The 21,444-nt window shown below is 38.0% G+C and overlaps 1 protein-coding gene across 1 annotated transcript in view; it reads left to right on the forward strand.

The window, feature by feature from the left end:
* WDR64 (WD repeat domain 64) overlaps window positions 1-21,444 on the forward strand; it is a 61,859-nt gene that overhangs the window by 32,553 nt on the left and 7,862 nt on the right. Inside the window, exons 12-22 of the mRNA XM_042891079.1 lie at window positions 2,752-2,900; window positions 4,520-4,643; window positions 6,012-6,181; window positions 9,173-9,349; window positions 10,687-10,817; window positions 13,390-13,482; window positions 14,298-14,406; window positions 15,315-15,357; window positions 18,388-18,521; window positions 19,798-19,903; window positions 21,124-21,185. Coding sequence (XP_042747013.1) covers window positions 2,752-2,900; window positions 4,520-4,643; window positions 6,012-6,181; window positions 9,173-9,349; window positions 10,687-10,817; window positions 13,390-13,482; window positions 14,298-14,406; window positions 15,315-15,357; window positions 18,388-18,521; window positions 19,798-19,903; window positions 21,124-21,185 — 1,298 coding nt within the window. The remainder of the gene's footprint in view (window positions 1-2,751; window positions 2,901-4,519; window positions 4,644-6,011; window positions 6,182-9,172; window positions 9,350-10,686; window positions 10,818-13,389; window positions 13,483-14,297; window positions 14,407-15,314; window positions 15,358-18,387; window positions 18,522-19,797; window positions 19,904-21,123; window positions 21,186-21,444) is intronic.

Consider the following 21,444-nt stretch of genomic DNA (forward strand, 5'->3'; position numbering starts at 1 on the left):
CCCCCCCCCGTATAGATAACTTCAAAAGTAATGTCTCCTATTCATTATCGTGGAAACTACACCAGCAACAAACAGTAAAATGACACTTCTGATAGAGCAGATTCTCAGCTACAAAACACAATTTTTTCAATGTAATGACCACCATTAGCTGAGCATTTTTGTCATGAGACTGCATGCCCACTCTCATAAAAATCTGCACTAGCACAGGTGACCCTCTGTTTCATAGCTGCTAGGACAGCATAAATTACTAGGAAAATGTTTCCTAATGCAGTCCATCTTTTATCAACACAAATAGAAGAAATCAATAAGTGCCAAATCTGAACTATAAAGTGGATTTGGAAGGACAGTCCAGCCAAGATTGCAAATAAGCTCTCTGGTCTTCAAACTGGTGTGCAGCCTGGTGTTGCTATGTTCCAAGAGAAAGGTTGCCTTCTCTGGTCAGACTCAGGAAATGTGAGCCTTCAGCTTAATAGCTGTTCCAGTATAGCGATCTGATTTGATGGCTTCTCTGGATTTGTGGAAATCTAGATGGATCACTCATTTCCTATCCTAAAAGTCAGTGCACATCCCTTTGCCCAGCTGGGGCTGCATCTTGGACTTTTTCTTCAAGGGGGAATTCACATTGCTACTCCATGGTCTGCTGTTTTGACTCTGGCTTGTAGTGGTGACGCTACATCTCACACATCTCATAACTGATAATAATTCAATAAAAAACTGTCACCTTCAACCTCGTATTGGTTCAGTAGGTCCTGACAAACTTGCATATGGTGTTCTTTCTGTTCCTATGTGAGCATCTATGGGACGCACATGTTGCAAGCTTTGCAATATTCTAGCATTGCCACAATCATTTCCAGTGCATTGAAGTTGATGTTCAGTTCCATCCAAAGCTCCCTATTTGTAATCCAACAATTCGCATGGATGAGCTGATTGAGGCATTCTTCATCTTGTGTGTGACAGCTGTGCATGGCCATCTGGAACATGACTTGTCTTTCATATCACTGAAACTCACCACCCGCAGCCTTATTGTGCTTGCATCCACTGTTTGGTCTCCATAAATGTTGAATGAAGGAATAATGTGTGTGAAATGTACGGGGGGGGGGGGGGGGGGGTATTTGCATGGTAAGACCACTTTGAAGTGAGTCCTGTTACATGTTTTGCTAATTTTAATATGTAAATATATGTGAAAATATGCAGCATGGGAATTAACAGCAGGAAACAGTAAATGATCAAGGCTTTTGTGAAGGCAAGGCAAACCTTTCTGAGAAAGAATAAGCTACCTGTTCTACTCTGTAGCCTTGGCCTTTGTTAAAAGCTACTCAGCTGCTAGTATTCCTGGACTCAGCTTTTCTCTGGCACCCTCCTTCCATTTGGAGATGCCAGAAGACCAACTTGATCAGGAATTAAGAATTGTGGGAACTCATCCCATGTTTCTTGGCTCTGCTTAACTTCCTAGCAAGGAGCGCAGAATCTTTGAGGGCCTAGAGATTCACGGGTGTCACTAAGTATTTTAGCCCTCTGTATCTAAGGAAGAGAACCTGGAAACCAGCAAGCCTTGTCTGGCCCAAAGACATAGTCACTGAAATCCTGGATTCCTTAGCTTTGAAGCCTGACCTTGGGCTAGAGAAACCTGAGAGAAATAAGGTCGTTGTTTTGTATCTGGAGACATCTAGTTCCAGTATTTGCACCAAGAACAAGGCAAAAAGCTTGTCAAATCTGAGATGAACATGAAATCTTTTGTTTTCAATGACCTGTTGGCTTCTGTTGAATATTTATGCTAATAAGCCTGTTATAAATCTACTTACATTGAACTGGAGTCCACAAATCAGAATACTATTCAGACTAGTTTATAAATATGCTTAATAACTAAAAGATATGGGAAGAATCTTATGTTAAAATTTCACTTCATGAGATTTTCAAGGCATAGTAACATAGTGGTTTTACGTGGCTAAGTCCTCAGAAGAATGAGATAGCTTTGTCCTTATAAACACTGACTGGAGCTGTGTCTAAATATCTGTAAAAATGTTGTCCTGGACTCTGTTAATGGTGTCATTAAAAGGTTAAGTGAATATCTCCATGCTCCTGAACTAGACAAAAAGCTTGAGGCTGTATGTGGGTACATTAATTCTTATGGCTATGTACCTGATTTTACGGAGGAGATTTTCAGTTATTTGTTCCATAACATCCATGTACTACGGCTCACCTTCATGCTTCATTTCAGTACTGCCACAGCTTTCCTTCTGTGTCTTTTTCCAAACTGCAGTCCTGTGCCTGTTCTCATGCCAAGAATTAATGCAATTCCGTCCTTTGCTGCATATTTACTGCTGACTACATTATGGTGCTGTTAGACTGTAGCTATATTGGAACTGAAATAGGAGTCTGGATTGCAAGCCTGCCTTGCAAAAGCCTTCTCCTTTCCTTTGTCTTGTGTTCCCTATCTGTCTTTCTGTCTTTGCAATCCTTCTGATCAGGGATCACCACAAGGTGAAACTTCATTCAGACCTGCAGTGCTGTATAAAGGAAGGTACAGGAGAGATCTTAGTGCCTGTAGATAAAATTATCTTATGTCTAAGGAAGTGGCTTGAGGCAGAGAAATACTTAGCTATTGTTTAACTGAGGTTTTCTCTTTCCAAGAACAAATAGTCTCAAAAAACAGACAAGATTCCTTACGCTTTTCAGAAAAACTCAAATGAACACTCCTTCTTGTATGAACCTTTCTGTAAAATATGCTCTTTCTTGTCTCACTACATGCAGGTTCAACTGTCATTGATATTTATCCGCTAACGCACATGATACAAGATACAAAACAGGTCCCAAAAACACATGAGAAAAGCATAAATGTTCTGGCTTATAACAGGGCTTTTAACCAAATCCTCACTGTCTGCTCTGAGTCAATTCTGAAGGTGAGTGTAAGTTGTCCTTTAAGCTGAAAAAGTCTCAGATTTTTTTTTATTACAGATGAGCTATTGGGTGGTTACTTAAGCAACTGGTGTTTATTACTTAAGCAGTTAGCTTTGCGACCATTTTTGTGCTCAGATTCTTCAGGGAAGTGATAGCCATGATAAATCAGCTATATTGGATTGAACAGCATTAATTTTATTAGAAAACTACTTCTCTGACTTGTACTGCAAGCACCAGACAGCAAGGTTTCAGAAGTGCCAATTTTGGTTGTACTTTTATTTCCTTTGGCCATATTTTGGTACACTTCACCTGATCGAGAATGGACAATACAGCAATAATAATAAAAGTCTATTGTCTATTTAGTAGCTGCAAAGGACAATTTTAAATGCCGCATCAAATATGTATCCAAACAATTTATGCAAACTTAATTGCATGCTATTCTTTCATCCAGAAGGTATGTCTCATGAACATTGCTTAAAGTATAGTAAATGCTGGAGTCCCAGACAGCTCAGTGGGGTATAAAAAACATACTTCAGATGCTCTGTGGATTGGTATGAAACATGAATAACGTCACTTTGTGAAAACAGGACTATGTAAAAAGGTATAAATATACAAAAGGGTTCTTTAATTAAAGTTGTATTTCAGATATAAGGATTCTTTAAGTAAAATTGAGAGTTTTTATGGTGAACTCAGTGTGACCAAAACACAGAACCTGATTTTTTTTATCCTCCTATTATTCCTTTTTTTTTTCTGAATCTGTTTCTGTTTGACTAGCAGATCTGGAGCCAATTTGCTGACCTTCTGCAGATCCTTTTATTTTTCAGTTTCTTAGAACATGTTGTTCTGAGCCTTAAGGATTTCAGTCATACAGTGAAAGAGAAGTGTTGAATATAACAACCATTTAACAAGAAAAATAAAGTGATGGAGATGTCTCTCATTTGTTACTTTTTATCACTGCTAACTGCTGAAATGCTATTTTAAATATGTGTATTAATTTTACTATTTGCATTTGAACCACTAAAAGTAATCACTAAACAAATTTCTGAAAACCCATAGACAAATACAGTGAATCATTATAGGTGTAATTAACAGTGTGATACTGGTTGTCACAAGTGCTAAGGACCTACAGTTTTCATTAATTACTGATGAAGTGGCAAGATCTATAGGGTGATATAGCTACTGTTATTGAGACAGATGGTAATACATACCTTTTTTTTTTTTTTTTGGCAGAAGGCTTGTTTGTGTAAATTGTCTATATTTTACCTCTCAATGAGGTGTTATTTCTCATTGTAAACCTCCAACTTCTTTAGATCATGATGGCTACAACATTACAATTACAAGGTAGTTTTTGGCATCTGTTGCTGAAGAACATCAGATCCAGGTAGTGCTTAAGACATGAGTGGCTACTTCACAAATCCAGTTGAATCTGGAGAAATTGCAGTAGTATCTCAGTAAAAGAACATGACTGTGTGCTATTGAGTCTGCTGAAATAATAGAATTTTTTTCATGGGGAGTTTAAATATGCTCTTGGAAGTATTCATTCTTTATACAATTATGCTAGAAAAAAATGTATGAGGAATTTTAGAGGATGTGCTACAAATGATCAATTTTTTTTTTTAAGGTGTGGGACCTAGAAACAGGATATCAAATATACCAGATTGAAGATGCACATGGGCTGAATATTGAAGTGACCTGTGCAGCAATTGAAATAAATGGTTTCTATCTTGCTTCTGGAGCTTGTGATGGTAAACCAACTAAATAGTTCCCATATTTTTATTATGTTTATGTGAAATGGCATACAAGCAATCAGAACTCTTTGTCTTGAACCGCTTTGTCTCAGTGATAGAATGAATTTTGGCTTTCAACCAAGGTGGGAGGAGGAATTCCCACAAAGAAGTAGAGGGTTCTTTTTTTTTGTCCTGGTTATGTTTTATTTGTGTGATTCATAGAAAGGTGATTTTTGAATGCTGGGGCTCTGTTACTTTGCTTGCCTATGACTTTGTGAAAAAAAAATGCCTGCAAAGCTCTTGATCTGAAAAGATGTCTCCTCATCTCTGGACCTAGATCTCTATAGCACTGTGAGTGAATGGCTCCAAATGGAAAATGGTAGGGTGTTTTTTGTTTGGTTTTTTTTTTTTGATTTTATAATGTCTCAGCTCAATTTTGTAATGAACAACAGAATATGTGTGTATGTTTCCTGACTTTTTCCCATGTTGTTTACGGTGCATCAGTTGTACAGAATGTGACAGGATCACTCAGTATATTCACGTATTTGATGCTACACCAAATTCTGCTGCAACTTTAATAATTTTGTAATCTGTGAACATTGAAGAACAGTTCTTCCCAAATTCAGATGTTCAAGTATATACCTGAATTATTGAAATATATGAGCTATATGAAGGCTGCCTCACATAAAAAGAAAATGCCCTTTTTTCCACACAGAATACTGAATAATGTTTAGAATTTTATACTTTGCAACATAGAATGAACTCTTTATGGATCTTAAAAGCATGACTGTAGGTGAATGCTATCAAGTCCTACAAAACTGGATTCATAAATAATAGCTGCCTGTCATGGTTTTGCTTGGTTTCCTTGCCAAGGCAAGATATTATGACGCATAATACAGATGAAAAGCCATGAAACCATGACACTGCTTCACTTAGGATAATACTCTAGCTTCTTCTCGCTATCCTGTGGGACAAGTCCAACAAATGTGTTGCTCTGCTCCTTGCTGTATATCAGAGCCTGAAGTGGTCTTCCTGACTGCACACCATTCTGCTTGCTCTCTGATGACACTAATCCAGAAACAGCAATGAACTGGGCTGTGGCCTTTCAACCTGGGCTGCAGCCTAAAATGGGCATAGAAGGAATGAAATAACAGTGGGGTTAATGGTGAAGGTGATTTTTGGTATATTTTTTCTCCCTAAGCTTGCTTTCTCAATAAACATATACACAGTTACAGCTTCTTGAAGATGATTGACTTAGCTCTGCATCTTCAATTAGATTTTCTTGTTTCTTCTCCTTTCCCTGTCCTCATTCAAATTCCTGAGTTTCAAGCACAAGCAATGTTGAAAGTTCTTTCCCTTTTGTGTGTGTTTCTTATTCCTGTCTAGGAACAGTGAAAATTTGGAATTTTGGCAGTGGACAGGAAGTTAAAGCCTTGCCTTTGACCCAACATAGCAAAAATGAGCACTGCCTGTTGAAGTTAGTCTATCTGAAGGCTACTGAGAGTCAACATGTTCTTCTTGTTTTGGAACAGAGTGGGAAAATGAAAATCATTCAGGTTTTTTAACATAATTACATGTATATGTGTGTGTGTATATATATATATATATACCTATGAATACATTCTAATTATTATTATTTCTTTCATTAGCTACTAATTTTCAAGTAAAATAAGACTTTCTCATTAATCAGTAGATGAACTTATAGAAATTATCAAGAAGTAACTCTTTCTGTAAGTCATCAAGTTAGCTTTCTTTCTTTTTAAGTTCATTAGTCCATTGCTTTTTGTGTTTTCAGCATTCTGATCATTTCTTTATGTGTACTCACTATAATGAAAAATGAATATTTTGTTTGTAATTGAGGCCTTTTGATTCAATTTACTAATAGACTGTAACAGTTATCAAGATAATCTGTGTTTGCTGGAGGACCAGATCTTTTTTTACTTGTGTACATGTTACTGTGCAGTACACATGTTACTGATTAATGTAAATGGGAATACTCAAATAAGTGAAGTCATTCACGGTTGTTGAATCTGATTCTTCACCTGAAAAACTGTTTCATTTCTCTTCATCTTCATAAGGTAACATTTGAGGCTGAGATCTGACTATCTGATGCAAAGGCACTACAATAACCTGAATCACTGACAGAAAGTTTGCAGAGCAACACTGAGGTTTTATCATGTGCTGGAATTCTGTAACTCTCAATCCTGTTAACCATTCATTTTTAAACAAAAGAATCAAGAATTTATGTTTTGCAGCATAGGGTATTTGGTACACATTGTTTAGCTGGCATATATGACACAACAAAAAGTTGAATAGAAACCAGGAGTCTCACAGTGAACAAAATTGGAACAGATTGAGTCATGGCTATGTGCAGAACACCTTGGAGACATTTACTCTTCATATCTTCCGTAGACAAGTGCTCCCCTCCCAGTGCATCTAATGTGTATGAGCTGGCAGTTCACAAAGGGTCAGGAGGTACCACTTTATTCCTCAGGATAATGTTTGCGCTGGGAAGCAGCTGCCTAATGCCCTGATTACATTCCTTAGTGCTGATGCAGCAAGAAGTTTGTGTAAGTTCATTCTGGCTGCTCTGGAATTTTCACAACCAGTGCTCACTTACAGTTCTAGCTGTTATAACTATACCCTTTGTGTTTTATTTATTACTGGCTGTACCATTAACAACTGCTTTGCTTCACAAGTGGAAACTCAGTCGTATTTCAATGTTTTACTACTGTGATGTAAGATATAGAATCGTAGAATGTCTGATCACTCTGCTGTGGGTAGTGCTGCTGCTCACCAGATTGAGTTGCCCATGGCCCCAGCTAGCCTGGCTACAACTACAGGGTTGGGGCATCCACAGCTTCTCTGGGAAACCTGTTCCAGTGCTTGACCACCCTCCAAGTAAAAAATTTCCTCTTAATATCTAGGTCCCTCCTCCTTTAGTTTAAAGCCATTCCCCCTTGCCCTGTCACTATGGGAGTATGTATGTCCCTCCTGTTTGTAAATTCCCTTCAAGTGTTGGAAGAACTCAATGAGGTCTTCTCAGAGCCTTCTTTTCTCCAAGCTAAAGAAGCTCAGCTACCTTAGCTTTTCTTCATAGGAGAGGTACTTCAATACTCTGATCATCCTTGTGGCCCCCCTCTGGACAAACTCCAAAGGAGGGACACAAGGATGGCATATGCATTAGCATACACAGTAATGTCTTTTAGGTGTGAAAGAGCTAGTGTACTTTTGGAAGGCTAGTTCAACTGCACAGGAAGAGTATAGAATGTACACAAGTGAGAGAGGAAGCTGCTAAAATGAACTGATTCTTATCCGGACAATATCTTCTCTTTTCAAAGAGAAGCAGCTATTAGGCCATGCTGTTCTCAGACTTGTTTAGGCCTTTTGTCTGGGACAACAATCAAGGGTAGCCAACACTCTTCAGCTGCTAAGACAGAGATTCAGATCCCTTCCAAGTTTGGTCGTTCAGTCCACTCTTCCAGAAGGTTGCTAGGCTCACTATGCCAAGGGAAGCATAGATTTAGCCAAGCCTGTGTTAGTCTCAAGGAAAGTATTTTTAAAACTTTCAGTACTTACAGATTATTTAAGTTTAAAGCTTTAAACTCCTATGCTGGTAAGTGATATATTACTTCTGATCCTCCTATTACTAAAAAACTGTTTTATTCAGAGTTTGCTTTTGATATGAAGCTGTACCTGAAATACTGCTGTGCACCAACTATCCAACTATTCTGCAGTGTTAGTACTTGAATTGCTGAATTATTCATGTAATGTAAACGTGCCCCTTGACTAACAGATTGGTGAAGAGTTTAATCTCTTCCTTGTATATAGTTGCAGAACTACTTTTTCTGTAAAAATGCCTCAGTAATAATGAGAAATGCAGGTTATTATTATGAGAGTTTAAAGAGGCATGATGGCAAGATAAACTTGAGTAGCACTCCAAAAACTGTTTATTCCTTGGAAGAATCTACCATACTCTCTGACAGTTTTCACTCCTTCCCCATATTTTTCTTTTTTTGTTCTTGTCAGTTGCAATTAATATTGTAGGACTTAGTAAAATCTTAATCATTGCTCTGTTCTGGAGCTTGAGACAACGGTGAGAACATGAGAAAACCTAAGAAGCTGATTTTAGTACCATTTTCCAAAACAGACAGAATTATTAAGGTTAAAAAAGAAACTGGTTACTGAAGAGAATTTGGAATAATTAGAAAAACTGTGAAGGTAATTTGCAGGAGCTCTAGGCATAGTGGGGAAGGACTGTAACTCAAAGCAATGGCTTAAGTATGGCTTGTTCTTCTCACAGAACTGAGATTACCATCAGCTTTGCTAATGTGCTAGATATGAACTGAAGACTATCCATGTTAATAAAATAAGAAACTTGCGTTATAGATGCTTAACTTAGTTTAAATGGGAAATTAAACTGCATCTGCCAGATAAAGTTTGAAACGGTTTTTCTAATTAGGCATAGAAAATGAGCTTGCTGACCATTTTCTTATGAGTAACAAAATATCTTCCTCCTTCTCTCATTAATTTAATTATTTTAACAGGGTAATGAAATTCAAAGATATCTAAAGGTTACGTGGGTGCTTCCTGAGGCAGTGTTGTTTCTACAAAGAAATCCAGTTGAATTTCTGTCACTGAATCCAGACACTTTACAAAAACATGAATTTTTTCCTGATATCCAGCTACCACCTGATACCAGTTCTCTAAGCAGTGATGCAGAGGTGAGAAACACTAAAGTTCCATTACAGAAGATTAGAAAGTGAAAGGTTTACTGTGCCCTTGAGGATCTCATGGTTTAACAACAGGATAAGAACCAGCTAAATATTCCAAACTTTCCAGTACACTGAAGTTCTAAATAAATCATATTTCTGAGATAGATCTGCTTAATAACTCATTGCACTGTTATTGCCATGGTTAAGGAGCTCTGAATATATGCTTCATACTCCTGTACAAAAAAAGAAGTTGAAGTCCTTGTATTAGGAATCTTCTAGAAATCAAATTTCTTTCAGTGCTATAGATAGCCTGACCTTTAGTAATAGTGGCGCATGAAAGTCAAGCTGAGTGCTAAAGTGGTATCTATTTGCATGTTTAACAAGCCCTGCAGCTGCAAACACATCCCTGATTCCTCCTATTTGTTCAGAGCATGTTTGCTGCATGCTCTGGTATACAGGTACATACATCATAGAGGCATCCTGTTGTGGTGAATTCCCTAGTAAGGTGTGAAAAAGTTTTCCACAGTGCTGTCCTGTGGAAAGATCTTTATGTTCATATACTTAGAGTAGGCTCATTCATTCCTGTTTGGTTGATAAGAGGTCTCATATCTACACCACCACGTGTCTTGTTTGCCAACCTGGTCCACAACCTTCTCACTTTATTTTTGATCATCCTTTCCCTCCCCTGTTAGTCCTAATTTAAACCTCTCTTCAGTAGGTTTGTCAGCCTGTTGGCAAATATGTTTATGCTCCAGTTTGTCAGGTGCATCTTGATTCTTCTTCAAGTCTCAAAGACAGTTCCCTAGTCATTAAAACAAATCTTTGTTGATAGAACCTGCATATCCAGTTTTTGACCCACCTCAATTCCTTCTCTGTCAAGTAAGATAAAAGAGAAAACCACCTGAACTGCTAAGCCTTTGACTGTCATACTCAGAGCTATGCAGTCAATTTTGACACAATCCACATCTTTCCTGGTGGGATCATTAGTATCCACTGGGATATGCAGGGTGTACTAAGTAGTCTGAAGGACAGGCAAGCCCCAGCAGCCTCTTCATAATATTCCAAATCCGAGCTCACACCAAGCAGAAAACCTTTCTGCATAGCAGGACAGGTTGGTAAATGGAGGCCTCCAGCCTCTGCAGGAGGGACTTTGCCATTGCTATCACTCCCTGCTTCCTTCTGGTGCTTCTGCCTAGCTCAAATACAGTAGTATTAGAATAACACTGAATATGCAGTTGTAGTATACGCTGTTGATTTACACATCATAGTAAGTTAGCAGTTAAAAGAAGTCATTCTTCAGTGTCCACACTGTTCCAACTAAAGTTATTTTTTAATGTTCATTACAGGGATTTGTGCCTTCTGTGGAAATGAAGTGCTTTGATGTTTTAAAAGTAGAAGGACATAGCTTGATAACTACAGGAAGTAAAAATGGTGCAATAATTTTGTGGGATTTTGAATCTGCTTCTGTCAGATACATGTAAGTCTTGCTTTTATGGAGGAATTTTCTTCTCCAGTATTTCATATGAACTTTTCAAACAGGATATTGGAAATTCTAAGGTACTCAACTGTAAAGGATGATCATCAAGCAGGAGTTAAAGCAGAAATTTGTCTAGGCCCCTCTCCCTCCCACTTCAAATTACTTTTCTGGCTAGTCCCCATGTTGAAGTTAGTAGAAGTAATTAAAAGAGTGACTTGTGGAAGGAATGAAGTAATCAAGAGTCGTGTTTTCACGTATCAGCACTGCCACTGAAGGAAACTTACTGAGCAAGTCACTGTCATTGGTTAGTGACTGCTGTGGAGCTGTAGAATTTCCTTATTTTTGAAGTTTTGTGTTTGGGAATATACTGGGAATATACTTGGAAATAAGACCATTTCAGCTAATAATCACAGATGTATTACATTCTTGCTGACTGATGTAATTTTGCTCTTTATTTTAACTTATTTCTTCATATTTCTTTTGGAAAGAATGGCACCAAAAAAAAAAAAAAAAGAGGTTGTCATTCATTCTCTTGCTATGACATAAGCAATTTTTGAGATGGTTTTTCACTTTCATATGGAAATTTCTGGCAGTGTAGGAATGGGCAAGCAGACTTGGTGTAGGCTCTTTTATGGCCCTTTCAAAGGATTGCATGGTCTTTATATTATTTATATATATTGCATGGTCATTATTTTATGGTATTTCTGAGTACAAATGTTGAAGTAGATAGGCTGTTGAATCATCCTACTGTTCTTGTTTGGTTGGACTAATGATTAGTCAAAATATTTTTCTCACTAGCAAGGAGGTGACTTTCACAGGTGTGAACCTGAATTCCAGCCATTCATTGAAAAGGGAAATAGAAATGTCCAATAGACCATGTTTCTGTACTTCAGATTGGAATTTAATTATATTATGATGTACTTTCAAAATGGAAATGCAGCTGTCCTTCAGTAAAAAGTTTCTTTAGGCTTGTTTTTGGGGAATGATACAGCATTACCAAACTAATCATTAAAAATGAGGCAGACAGAAACAAGTCTGTTACAGTCCATTGAGCTGAGATTGAGGGATTAAGCAGGGATCTTGATGATTTTGAAAATGAAAAAGGTAGAACGGTAGAAAGGTATTCCATTCAAAAACCTGAAGATGATGGGCAGATATCTCTGCTTGCTTGAAAAGGGGGGAAGTGTCAAGAGAGAAAACTGAATTATTCAATAAATAGCAAGAAAAGAGACACAACCAGTGAAAGTTAAATAACTTTTTATTTTAGATAAAAGAAATTCATCTGGAGAGGATTGTTAAAGAACTGTTTTGGCTACAGCTATAATTTTTGTTATTTCAGTTTTCTGTATTATCCTCTGGTCTTTTTTTGACCTTTGTACTGTTCTAATAGCTATCTATTTGCAATTCAGTATTTTTCCCCTTGGCCTATATTGGTGGTATTGCCTGTCTTTGCACTTTCTGGTTTCGGATATCTTCTTAGTCTTACCTTCAAGTCTGATTAAAATATCTATCCTTCTGAAATATCCTTACTTTTAGACACGTTACAGAAAGTGTGCATTTGTTTGTTTGTTTTTGCCTACTCACTAGGCAGTAGCAGCATTTTGATGAAAGGCATTTGTGATTCAGATGGCTGGCTGCCCAGATAAGATGCCATACCAAGTATTTTTGAGTGTCAGTAATCAATTTTGCCTAGTTCCAGCAAATACTGTAAATAGATCAGTAGTATTAATTTAAAACTTCTTGGTTAATTAGTGCAAGTTTTTTTGGAAGTTGAACTGAGGGGAAGAAACTATGTTTTGAATAAGCATGACCTGAAAACTTGTTTCATTTTCTTCACCTCAGAGGTACAAAAATTGATCAGGGGAAAATGCTCATTTCAATTAGAAATGCCTAGCTCAGATACTTGTGACAAAGAAGAAATAAAAACCTTGTTTCACAAAGCTGCAACGTTGAAAATCCTCTTCACTCAGTAAGCCCCTGACTAAGGTACTCCTCAGTACGTTGGAGATACGGGCTCAATTCCTATTTCTATCTTGATGGTTTTAAACCCACAGCTTTCACAAGAGTTCTTTAACTATTATGTTACAAGATATTCTGCAGCACAGAAAAAAAAAAAAGGGGGAAGTATTTTTTTCTTATTTTGGAGCAATTCCAGTTTGCAAGACAAGAATGATCCATGAACCCAGCTCTACTCAATTATTTATTCACAGTGGAAACAGGAAAGGTAGAAAACCTGCCTTTACTTCATCAGGAATAAAAAGAAAAAAAAAAATTGACATAAATTACTTCTGTTTTCTCTAAAATTATCTCAACAAAATACTTGGCTGAATGAATTTACATTATTCCATTTAGCATTTTTCTTGCACAGGTACATTTTTTACTTACTTTTTACTGTCATTAATCCATCACAATTATTTAACTAATTATGAAAACTGTCTAAAACCGTAGATGACATGCTTTTTTAAGAAATGAAGTGTTTAAACTTTTAGATTGTGAATGAAGTGTACAAGGTTTTCTGAAAACGATACACAACATATCTGATATATTCAGTACAAACATCGTTATTTTTCAGGTGTAAACTTAATGAGAACAGCCAGGCTTCAGTTCCTCAAGCATCAGGAGTCAATGCTGTGTTATTCCTCGTGCATAGTGCTTCCTCTTCCAGGTAACTCTGACTTCCACCATGACAAGGGTCATCATTTGGAATTCTACTGTAATCTTTGACCAAGAAACCATATTTAAACTGGAAATTGTTTTGCATTTAATCAAGTTCAAATGGTTTCCTTTTTGCTTTCCTATCCTTAAACTATTGATACTGCTCTTGATATTAGGCCTTTCAGGCCTTGTTCTATGGTGCCCAGTGCCAGGACAAGGGGCAGTGGGCACAAACTGGAATGCAAGAAGTTCCATCTAAACATCAAGAGTCACTTCTGTGTTGTGTGGGTGATGGAGTTCTGGCACAGGGTGGCCAGAAGGTTATGGAGTCTCCTTGACCTTTCTTAACTCAGAAACAGACATCAAGCACTACATCCAACTTTTTTCTCCTCCTTCCACAGAATCCTATTTCTGAGCATTATTTTAACAAACTGAAAATCTTTTTTGTAATTAGCTGAAAACTCTTTGCAAAGAAAAACACTGTGTAAAATGAAAGGGGAAAACTCACTGGCATGCACTGAATTTTCCCTCTTCGCTTTTGGAAGACTAATACCAGTGTTAATTTTGACATACTATGGATTTCGCTTGCTCAAAAGTCTTGATAGGACAGTTTGGCTGTGTAATAATGTAAATCTTCCCAAGTTACTTGCATAAATTTCTAAAACACCAGCAATTCTTAGTCTAGTCAGTCCAATCATTTCAAGAGATATTTTATTGTGCTTTATTACACTGGATCATGTTGATTTCCAGATAGCAAACAGCATCTTCAAGACTGTCGGAGATCTCTTCAACCATCTTTGCCCAGTTTTTCTTTTTTTCATACAGGAAAATTAGCTCTCTATCCTCTACTGCTGTTGTGAGTGGCGATATTGATACTGACAGAGATATTGATGATCTCCCAGAGCACAAGAACAGCCATTTGAACCAAAATAAGGTAGGTATAGCAGTTTCAGGGATTAAATAGCATCAAAAACAAATTTCTTTTTAGGTTTTAGAATGTTGTACTTTACTAAAATCTCTCCATAAAGCCATGCACAGAACTTTGGATCAAGAATTACAGAAAATAAGAACTTTCAACTTGCATGGGAATGAGGTAGGGAATTGTGCACACATTCTATTAGGCAGCTAGATCTCTGCTACATGAAATACATGACTACCAAAGTGTGTGTCAGTTGCTTGTCACTAGCAATTCTGACTTTCAAACAGGAGAATGAAGAACTAGAATGGGAAGGTCAAACAGACAAATTCTAAAGTACTTGAATAAAAAGAGAATTGTATCAACGTTGCAACCACATTTACATGGATGCAATTTCAAGGGGATTTTCAAATGACTGATAGGATAATGTTTTTAAATTTACCATCAAGCTGTATGTATCTCAATCTGCACATTTTTGCATTATGAGTTTTGTGATACTTTAGTCCTTTTATGCCAGAAGAATATGGCATATCTGCATGATAAATATAGTGGCTACTCATGCATTTTTTTCCATCTTTACTCAGGACAAGAACGACAATAAGAATATTTGGAATTATATTCTCTAAGAGACCTAGAGCATGTTCAAATGACTATAAATGATGAATTTTGTTTTTCCTAAAAAATAAATACCCTTCAGCCAAATTTACCTTTAGCATCCTCCTAGCCTATTCTAATTCATTTCATCTGTGATTTTTTTATTTCTGATTTTGATTTCCTTCAGATGAAATGCTATGGGATGAATAAAAATTGGGGAAAAATCGAATCCTCTATTTACAAAATAAATTCTTGAAATAATTTCTACTAGAAAACTGTTCTATCCAAAGTTCCATTTTATAATTCTGTTACGTTTTACTCTTTGCTTCTAGGAAAATGCAAGAAGTGATGAAAACAGTACTCAGATAACAGCAGGTATGGAGAACCGTTGGTTTTCATTATCTCTTTTGTTGATCCCTGCGTTCTGCCCAGATTACCATAGCGACTATGTCAGTTTGTCTGGTAAACTGGGTTTAGAATAACTGAGCTACCATTGGTTTTCTGGATGATACACTTCAGTTTTGCTCAGCCCTGCTTTGTAGTTATTTCTGGAAAGCTAGGTCAGGATGCAGGATCTGTAAGGCTCAAATCCTGGTTTTTTTTCTAAAGAGACATGATTTGATAACCTTGCAGAATTTTTGATAGTCAATAATACAAACTTATCTCCCACATAAGCTTTCAAGCAATGAATTTTTGGAATGGTAAAGCAAGAGCCAACTTGAGTCGAGTGTGAATAAATGGATGTGAATAATGTTCACAATCAAGTTAGTAGAAAAGTCTTATAGTATGTTGGTTGCTCCAAAAGTAATGCCTCATACTTATTTTGACAACTGGAAGAAAAGGAGGTTATCAAGAGTAGTCAACATGGGTTCACCAGGGGGAGGTCGTGCTTGACCAACCTGGTGGCCTTCTATGATGTTGTCTCTGGCTGGGTGGATGGGGGGAAAGCAGTGGATGTAGTCTACCTTGATTTCAGCAAGGCTTTTGATACTGTCCCCCACGACATCCTTATAACAAAGCTGAGGAAGTGTGGGATAGATGAGTGGACAGTGAGGTGGGTTGAGAACTGGCTGACTGGCAGAGCACAGAGGGTCGTTGTTGGTGGTGCAGAGTCCGGTTGGAGGCCTGTAACTAGCGGTGTTCCTCAGGGGTCTGTGCTGGGTCCGGTCTTGTTCAACATCTTCATCAGTGACCTTGATGAGGGGGTAATGGCCACCCTCAGCAAGTTTGCTGATGATACGAAGTTGGGAGGATTGGCTGACACGCCTGAAGGCTGTGTTGCCATTCAGCAAGACCTGGATAGGCTGGAGAGCTGGGCAGAAAAAAACCGGATGAGGTTTAACAAAAGCAAGTGTAGAGTCTTGCATCTGGGGAGGAATAATTCCATGCACCAGTACAGGTTGGGGGATGAGCTGCTGGAGGGGAGCTCCGCGGAAAGGGACCTGGGTGTCCTGGTGGACGACAGGTTGGCCGTGAGCCAGCAGTGTGCCCTTGTGTCCAAGAGGGCCAATGGTATCCTGGGGTGCATTAAAAAGAGCGTGTCCAGCAGGTCGAGGGAGGTGATCCTCCCCCTCTATTCTGCCCTGGTAAGACCTCATCTGGAGTACTGCGTCCAGTTCTGGGCTCCCCAGTACAAAAAAGACAGGGATCTCTTGGAAAGAGTCCAGCGGAGGGCCACGAAGATGGTGAAGGGCCTGGAGCATCTCTCCTATGAGGAAAGGCTGAGTGAACTGGGTCTGTTCAGCCTTGAGAAAAGAAGACTGAGAGGGGACCTGATCCAGGTCTATAAATATCTAAGGTGTGGGGGGCAGAATGGCGAGGCTGGACTGTTTTCAGTGGTGAGTGGAGACAGGACAAGGGGAAACAGCCGGAAACTGCAGCATAGGAAGTTCTGCACAAATGTGCGCAAGAACTTCTTTACAGTGAGGTGACGGAGCACTGGAACAGGCTGCCCAGGGAGGTGGTGGAGTCTCCTTCTCTGGAGATGTTCAAGACCTGCCTGGATGCCTACCTGTGCGACCTACTGTAGGGAACCTGCTTTGGCAGGGGGGTTGGACTCGATGATCTCTGGAGGTCCCTTCCAACCCCTACAATTCTGTGATTCTGTGATTTTCATGGAAATTGCAACATATTCAATGAGCATGATAATACTATTTGGTAAATTCTCAGCTACAAAACACTTTTTTTCAGCATATTCACCACCATTAGTTTTTGTTAATGATGAACAAGAGCCTGTGTGCTGCACTTAGGAAAAATCTGCATGGCTCACTGGAACACAGCTTGTCTTGATGCTGTCACCACTGCTGAAACACACCACTCACCACCTCACTGTGCCAATGAACGTCAATGGGTGTCATTCTTTCCATGTGGAGGAATTAAATGACTCGTCTTTGCTTCTTATGCACTTCCATGTCAGCCACCATTTTGTCAGATTGCACCTCTGCTGCCATCTGTCACATGGCAACAACATGTAACAGAATACTGGTGGGAAGGTTCAACTTCTACTGTCATACCACAAATATCTGCCTCTGATGTGCCAACGTAATAAAATAGGAGTAATTACTTTTGGAGCAGACCTTCAATATATCTTTAAACAACAGAAAAAAATAGGCAGCCAAGTGCTCAAGAGTTAAAGCTGTGCAAAGGGAGTTGGTGTGTGTTTGTGAGAAGTAGATCCTCTAGATTCTTCTGGGACCCTTAAACATCATCTGCTTGATAGCAGATTTTTCCAATAACAACGAACGCAGTCACCTGAAATCTGGTTTTAGGCTAAATACATTCAGCAAAGGAAGCAAGCGCTGAAAACAGAATATTCCTAAGCCTCATAGCTGCTCTATGAAATAGACACTCAGGCTATGTCTTGCCCCCAATGAATGTACCTTCCTCTGAGGACCTTCAAGGGATGCCCAGCAACTCTAGTTTTGGGGAAGTCAAGTCACAGCAGGAAGTCAGAAAAGGCTGTGGCCATTACCTTGAATTCATGTTTGAATTTGAGAAATGAGTATAAAAATCTGATTTCAGAATCAGTAGGTGTCATTTAGTTATTAAACTTATTAAATTACTAAATTTATAATAATCTCTGGAACCCTCATGCAGAGGCCTCAGAACTGCTTCTCAGCTGTCCTGATGACCTCTTTCATTCTCACTAGCATGTGCAGTTTCTGTAAAATCTGTTGCTATGCTCTGAATAATGTTATTGGAGTAATAATGCTGGCCGGTTTGCATGATACCATGAAGATTGTTTTCATTTCTTGTCAGTTGTCTTCTATCCATGTCTGCAGCATTTTCATGATAATGCTATCTTGATGTTGGCATTTATTTTCAAATTTAGTTTTTTCTAGTATTATGTAATTTCTGTACATTCAAAAGCTTTATAGAAAATGTGTGATCATTTGTGTTCCAAAGCAGAAGACGCGCTTAAGTATAAGTATATCCAGTACTCAAAGACAAATGCACAGTTACCCAGGGATGTAGGAAGATGCACACCAATACTGGCTTCTGCTCATGAAAATGGCTGCATCTACCTATGGAGTATTCAGGTAGCTTTCTGAATGTATTTGGGATGGGATTGGACTGTTAAAAAGTTAATTCTATTAATCTTTGGAAACCTGCTTTTCAAGTAGCACTTGCAGCAGTAGATATTTCATTGTTTTTTTTTTGGTGTTGTTTTTTTTTTTTTGATAAAGAGTTTTTTCCACAGACAAAAAATAGTTCTGCTTTAATAATGGTAACAGAGTAATATCCAGTGGAAAATGAAGAAATATGATTTATAATGAAAACTGGCTGTAAAGTTATGTGAAATTGTAGGAACTAATTTTTCACTCACTTCATGTACCATTTAAGAAAGTATAATACACAAAGCAGAGTATCCTGAGCTCTGATGAGGAGAAATATGGCCGGAGCATTTCAGAAGCCAGTTAGCACCAGTAGGGTTACAAATTTGGAGCAATAGTATCTGATCATGTCTGATCTGTAGCTATAATCATGTAAAGCCAATCTTGAAACAGAATGCCAATGGCTTAGTGACAAATCCATAGGACTGCTCCAGAAAGCATGTTATTCTAAACAAGAGGTGAAAAGTAAATACACACAGAACGAGGAGCCTAAGAGGAAGCCCTAGCTTCCTGTAAAACAGCAAACGCAGATTCAAGAGAGAATTCTTCAGAAAGATGGTGAAGTAGCTTTTGCTGATGTTTTATAAAAAAAACAAAACCAATACAATGGTAAATATTGACAAACACAGTAGATACAGACTTTGTGTGCTTAGATTCCTGTAAGCATTCCCAAGTTCAAATGATGGTGATGTCATCACTGACATCATTATCACACTGTCAAGATTCTGCTTATCTGCGTGACTTTCCCTCACCTCCCTGACCTGAGAGGACTGTAGGGGAGAAAGGCTACTGGTACTTGCTTGAAAACAAAACGTGGTTGGTGATGGAGACATCATGTGTGTATTTTCAGCAAGAAATGACAGGCCATAGAAAATGAAATGCATAGTGATATTTCATGGCAAACGAGAGGTAAGTGTTAAAGTAGGGATAGGTACAATTGAGTTGTGAATTGCCTGAAGAATAAAATCTGTTGTGCTTTTGATGAAGAAGAGATGACAATCCAGAGAGTACATCTCAGCTATATTGGTCATTCGTTAGATTAGGAAACTACCTTTTCAGCAGCTCTCTGGATGGGTATAAGCTTGATAATGCTGAACAGATTAAGTCAATAGCACTTAACTTCTGATGCTTTTTTTTTTTTTTTTTTTTTTTGCATGAAGGTGTTATAAAGAGAAATGTGATTTTAATTATTCTATTTTAGGGGAACTTACTGAAAGAAATTTTGCCATTTTCAAAATATCATCCAGTTCCTCTAACAGCAATATGTACAGACATCTCTACTAAAATGCTTCTGGCAGGCAGTAAGGGTAAGTGAATGTACTAGTCGTTCTGCTAGCAGAACTGTGCTAGCAGCTCACTATTAGACTTAAAAGCTAGTTTTGGTGTGAATTTATCTCCTGACTCTCCTTCAAACCTCTCCATTCTCCCTGGAAATTTTCCTCTTCTGTATCAGTCATATGAGATTTTTGTCCTGTCATGTGCCACTGAAATATCTATTAGAACTGTTTCCTACTGGTTTCCTGCTGTTATGCTATCAACACTGGAATGGATTTAGAAGTTTGGGTTTTTCTTGTTTGTTTGTTTGTGTGTTTTATATTCTTTTTTTATTTCATCTGGTTCAAAACTGAGCAGGAGACTAAAGTGCTGAAAATGAAGAGGAGTTTCCAGTCTTCATTGATTCAAATCAATAAGGTGGCATGCACTGAACAAGATTTTAATTAACTGTGGAAAAGCATCCACCCTATTACCTGTTCATCTGACACTCTCCCTTAGTCCTTTTGTGTTTGCGCCTCTGAATGTGCTTCTCATGCCTTCTGCACTCTTCTCTTTTATCTGCAATGCTAATGTCAATGTCTTGTTCCCTTTACCAATTTTCCTTTTTCCTTGCTTGATAGTGCTCGTTCCTAAGTCAGATGTGTCCAGTATGAAGGCTGGAATAGCACAAAAGATTCCTCTGTCTAGTAGTAGAAATTATGGATGTAAAGGGCGACATCAGCAGGGAAGAGTGAGCCTAGGTGGGAAACTGAGCGGTCACAAGTCATAAGAAAAACGGTTCCTTGATTCTAGTTCCACCTGAGTGCACTAGAAAGTTGTATAACATTAAGCCTTCACTATATATGCAATTAATCACAAACTTTGTCCATTTTACCAGGATTGAAAAATAGTTTTTCATCCTCAGAAACTCTCATCTAGCTTGTGTAATAGATAACAGTCTGGAAAAGATTACTCTTGTTATTAACTCTTGTCACTCAAGGAAAGAACTCTGCATTCTTTCCATTTCAAATTTATTTACAGAAACATTATTCAAAATGATATGTGTATTTGCATATTACTAAATGTGTATTATATTCTACTCTGTGTGCTTGATAAGAGATAGTGATTTTCCCACTAGAAGAATTTCCACTGACCTGTGACTTTCTTTATTTGTCATTCTGCCGGGTATTTACCAAGCGCATATGTGAGCGACAAGAAACTGTGTAGCAATAATGAAATTTATTGATGTTTTGCTTTTTTCTTTTTTAAATAGAAGGACATATCATGTGCTGGAGCATAGTCTCATTCTTAGAAGATCCACAAAACAGTAAGAATGTAAGGGAAAATCTTATAGTATAGTATACCGAATAGTATACTAGGGTAAGACAAGTAGTGAAAAAAATGGATTCAGACCTTTATGGGGACTAAAATGGTTTCCCACACATAAAGGTCATCAAATAATAATTTGATGCCATGAAAAACCAACCAACAAACAAAAAGCTATAAGTAAAAAGCTGATAGCAGTATCCTATTGTGTTAAAAGAGGTTACATTAGAATGAATTTATCCCTGTCTTCTAAGCAGAATTTCTACCA

The sequence above is a fragment of the Lagopus leucura genome, unplaced genomic scaffold, assembly GCF_019238085.1.
Source record: "Lagopus leucura isolate 7727_CA_CO unplaced genomic scaffold, USGS_WTPT01 Super-Scaffold_73, whole genome shotgun sequence".
Taxonomy (NCBI): domain Eukaryota; kingdom Metazoa; phylum Chordata; class Aves; order Galliformes; family Phasianidae; genus Lagopus; species Lagopus leucura.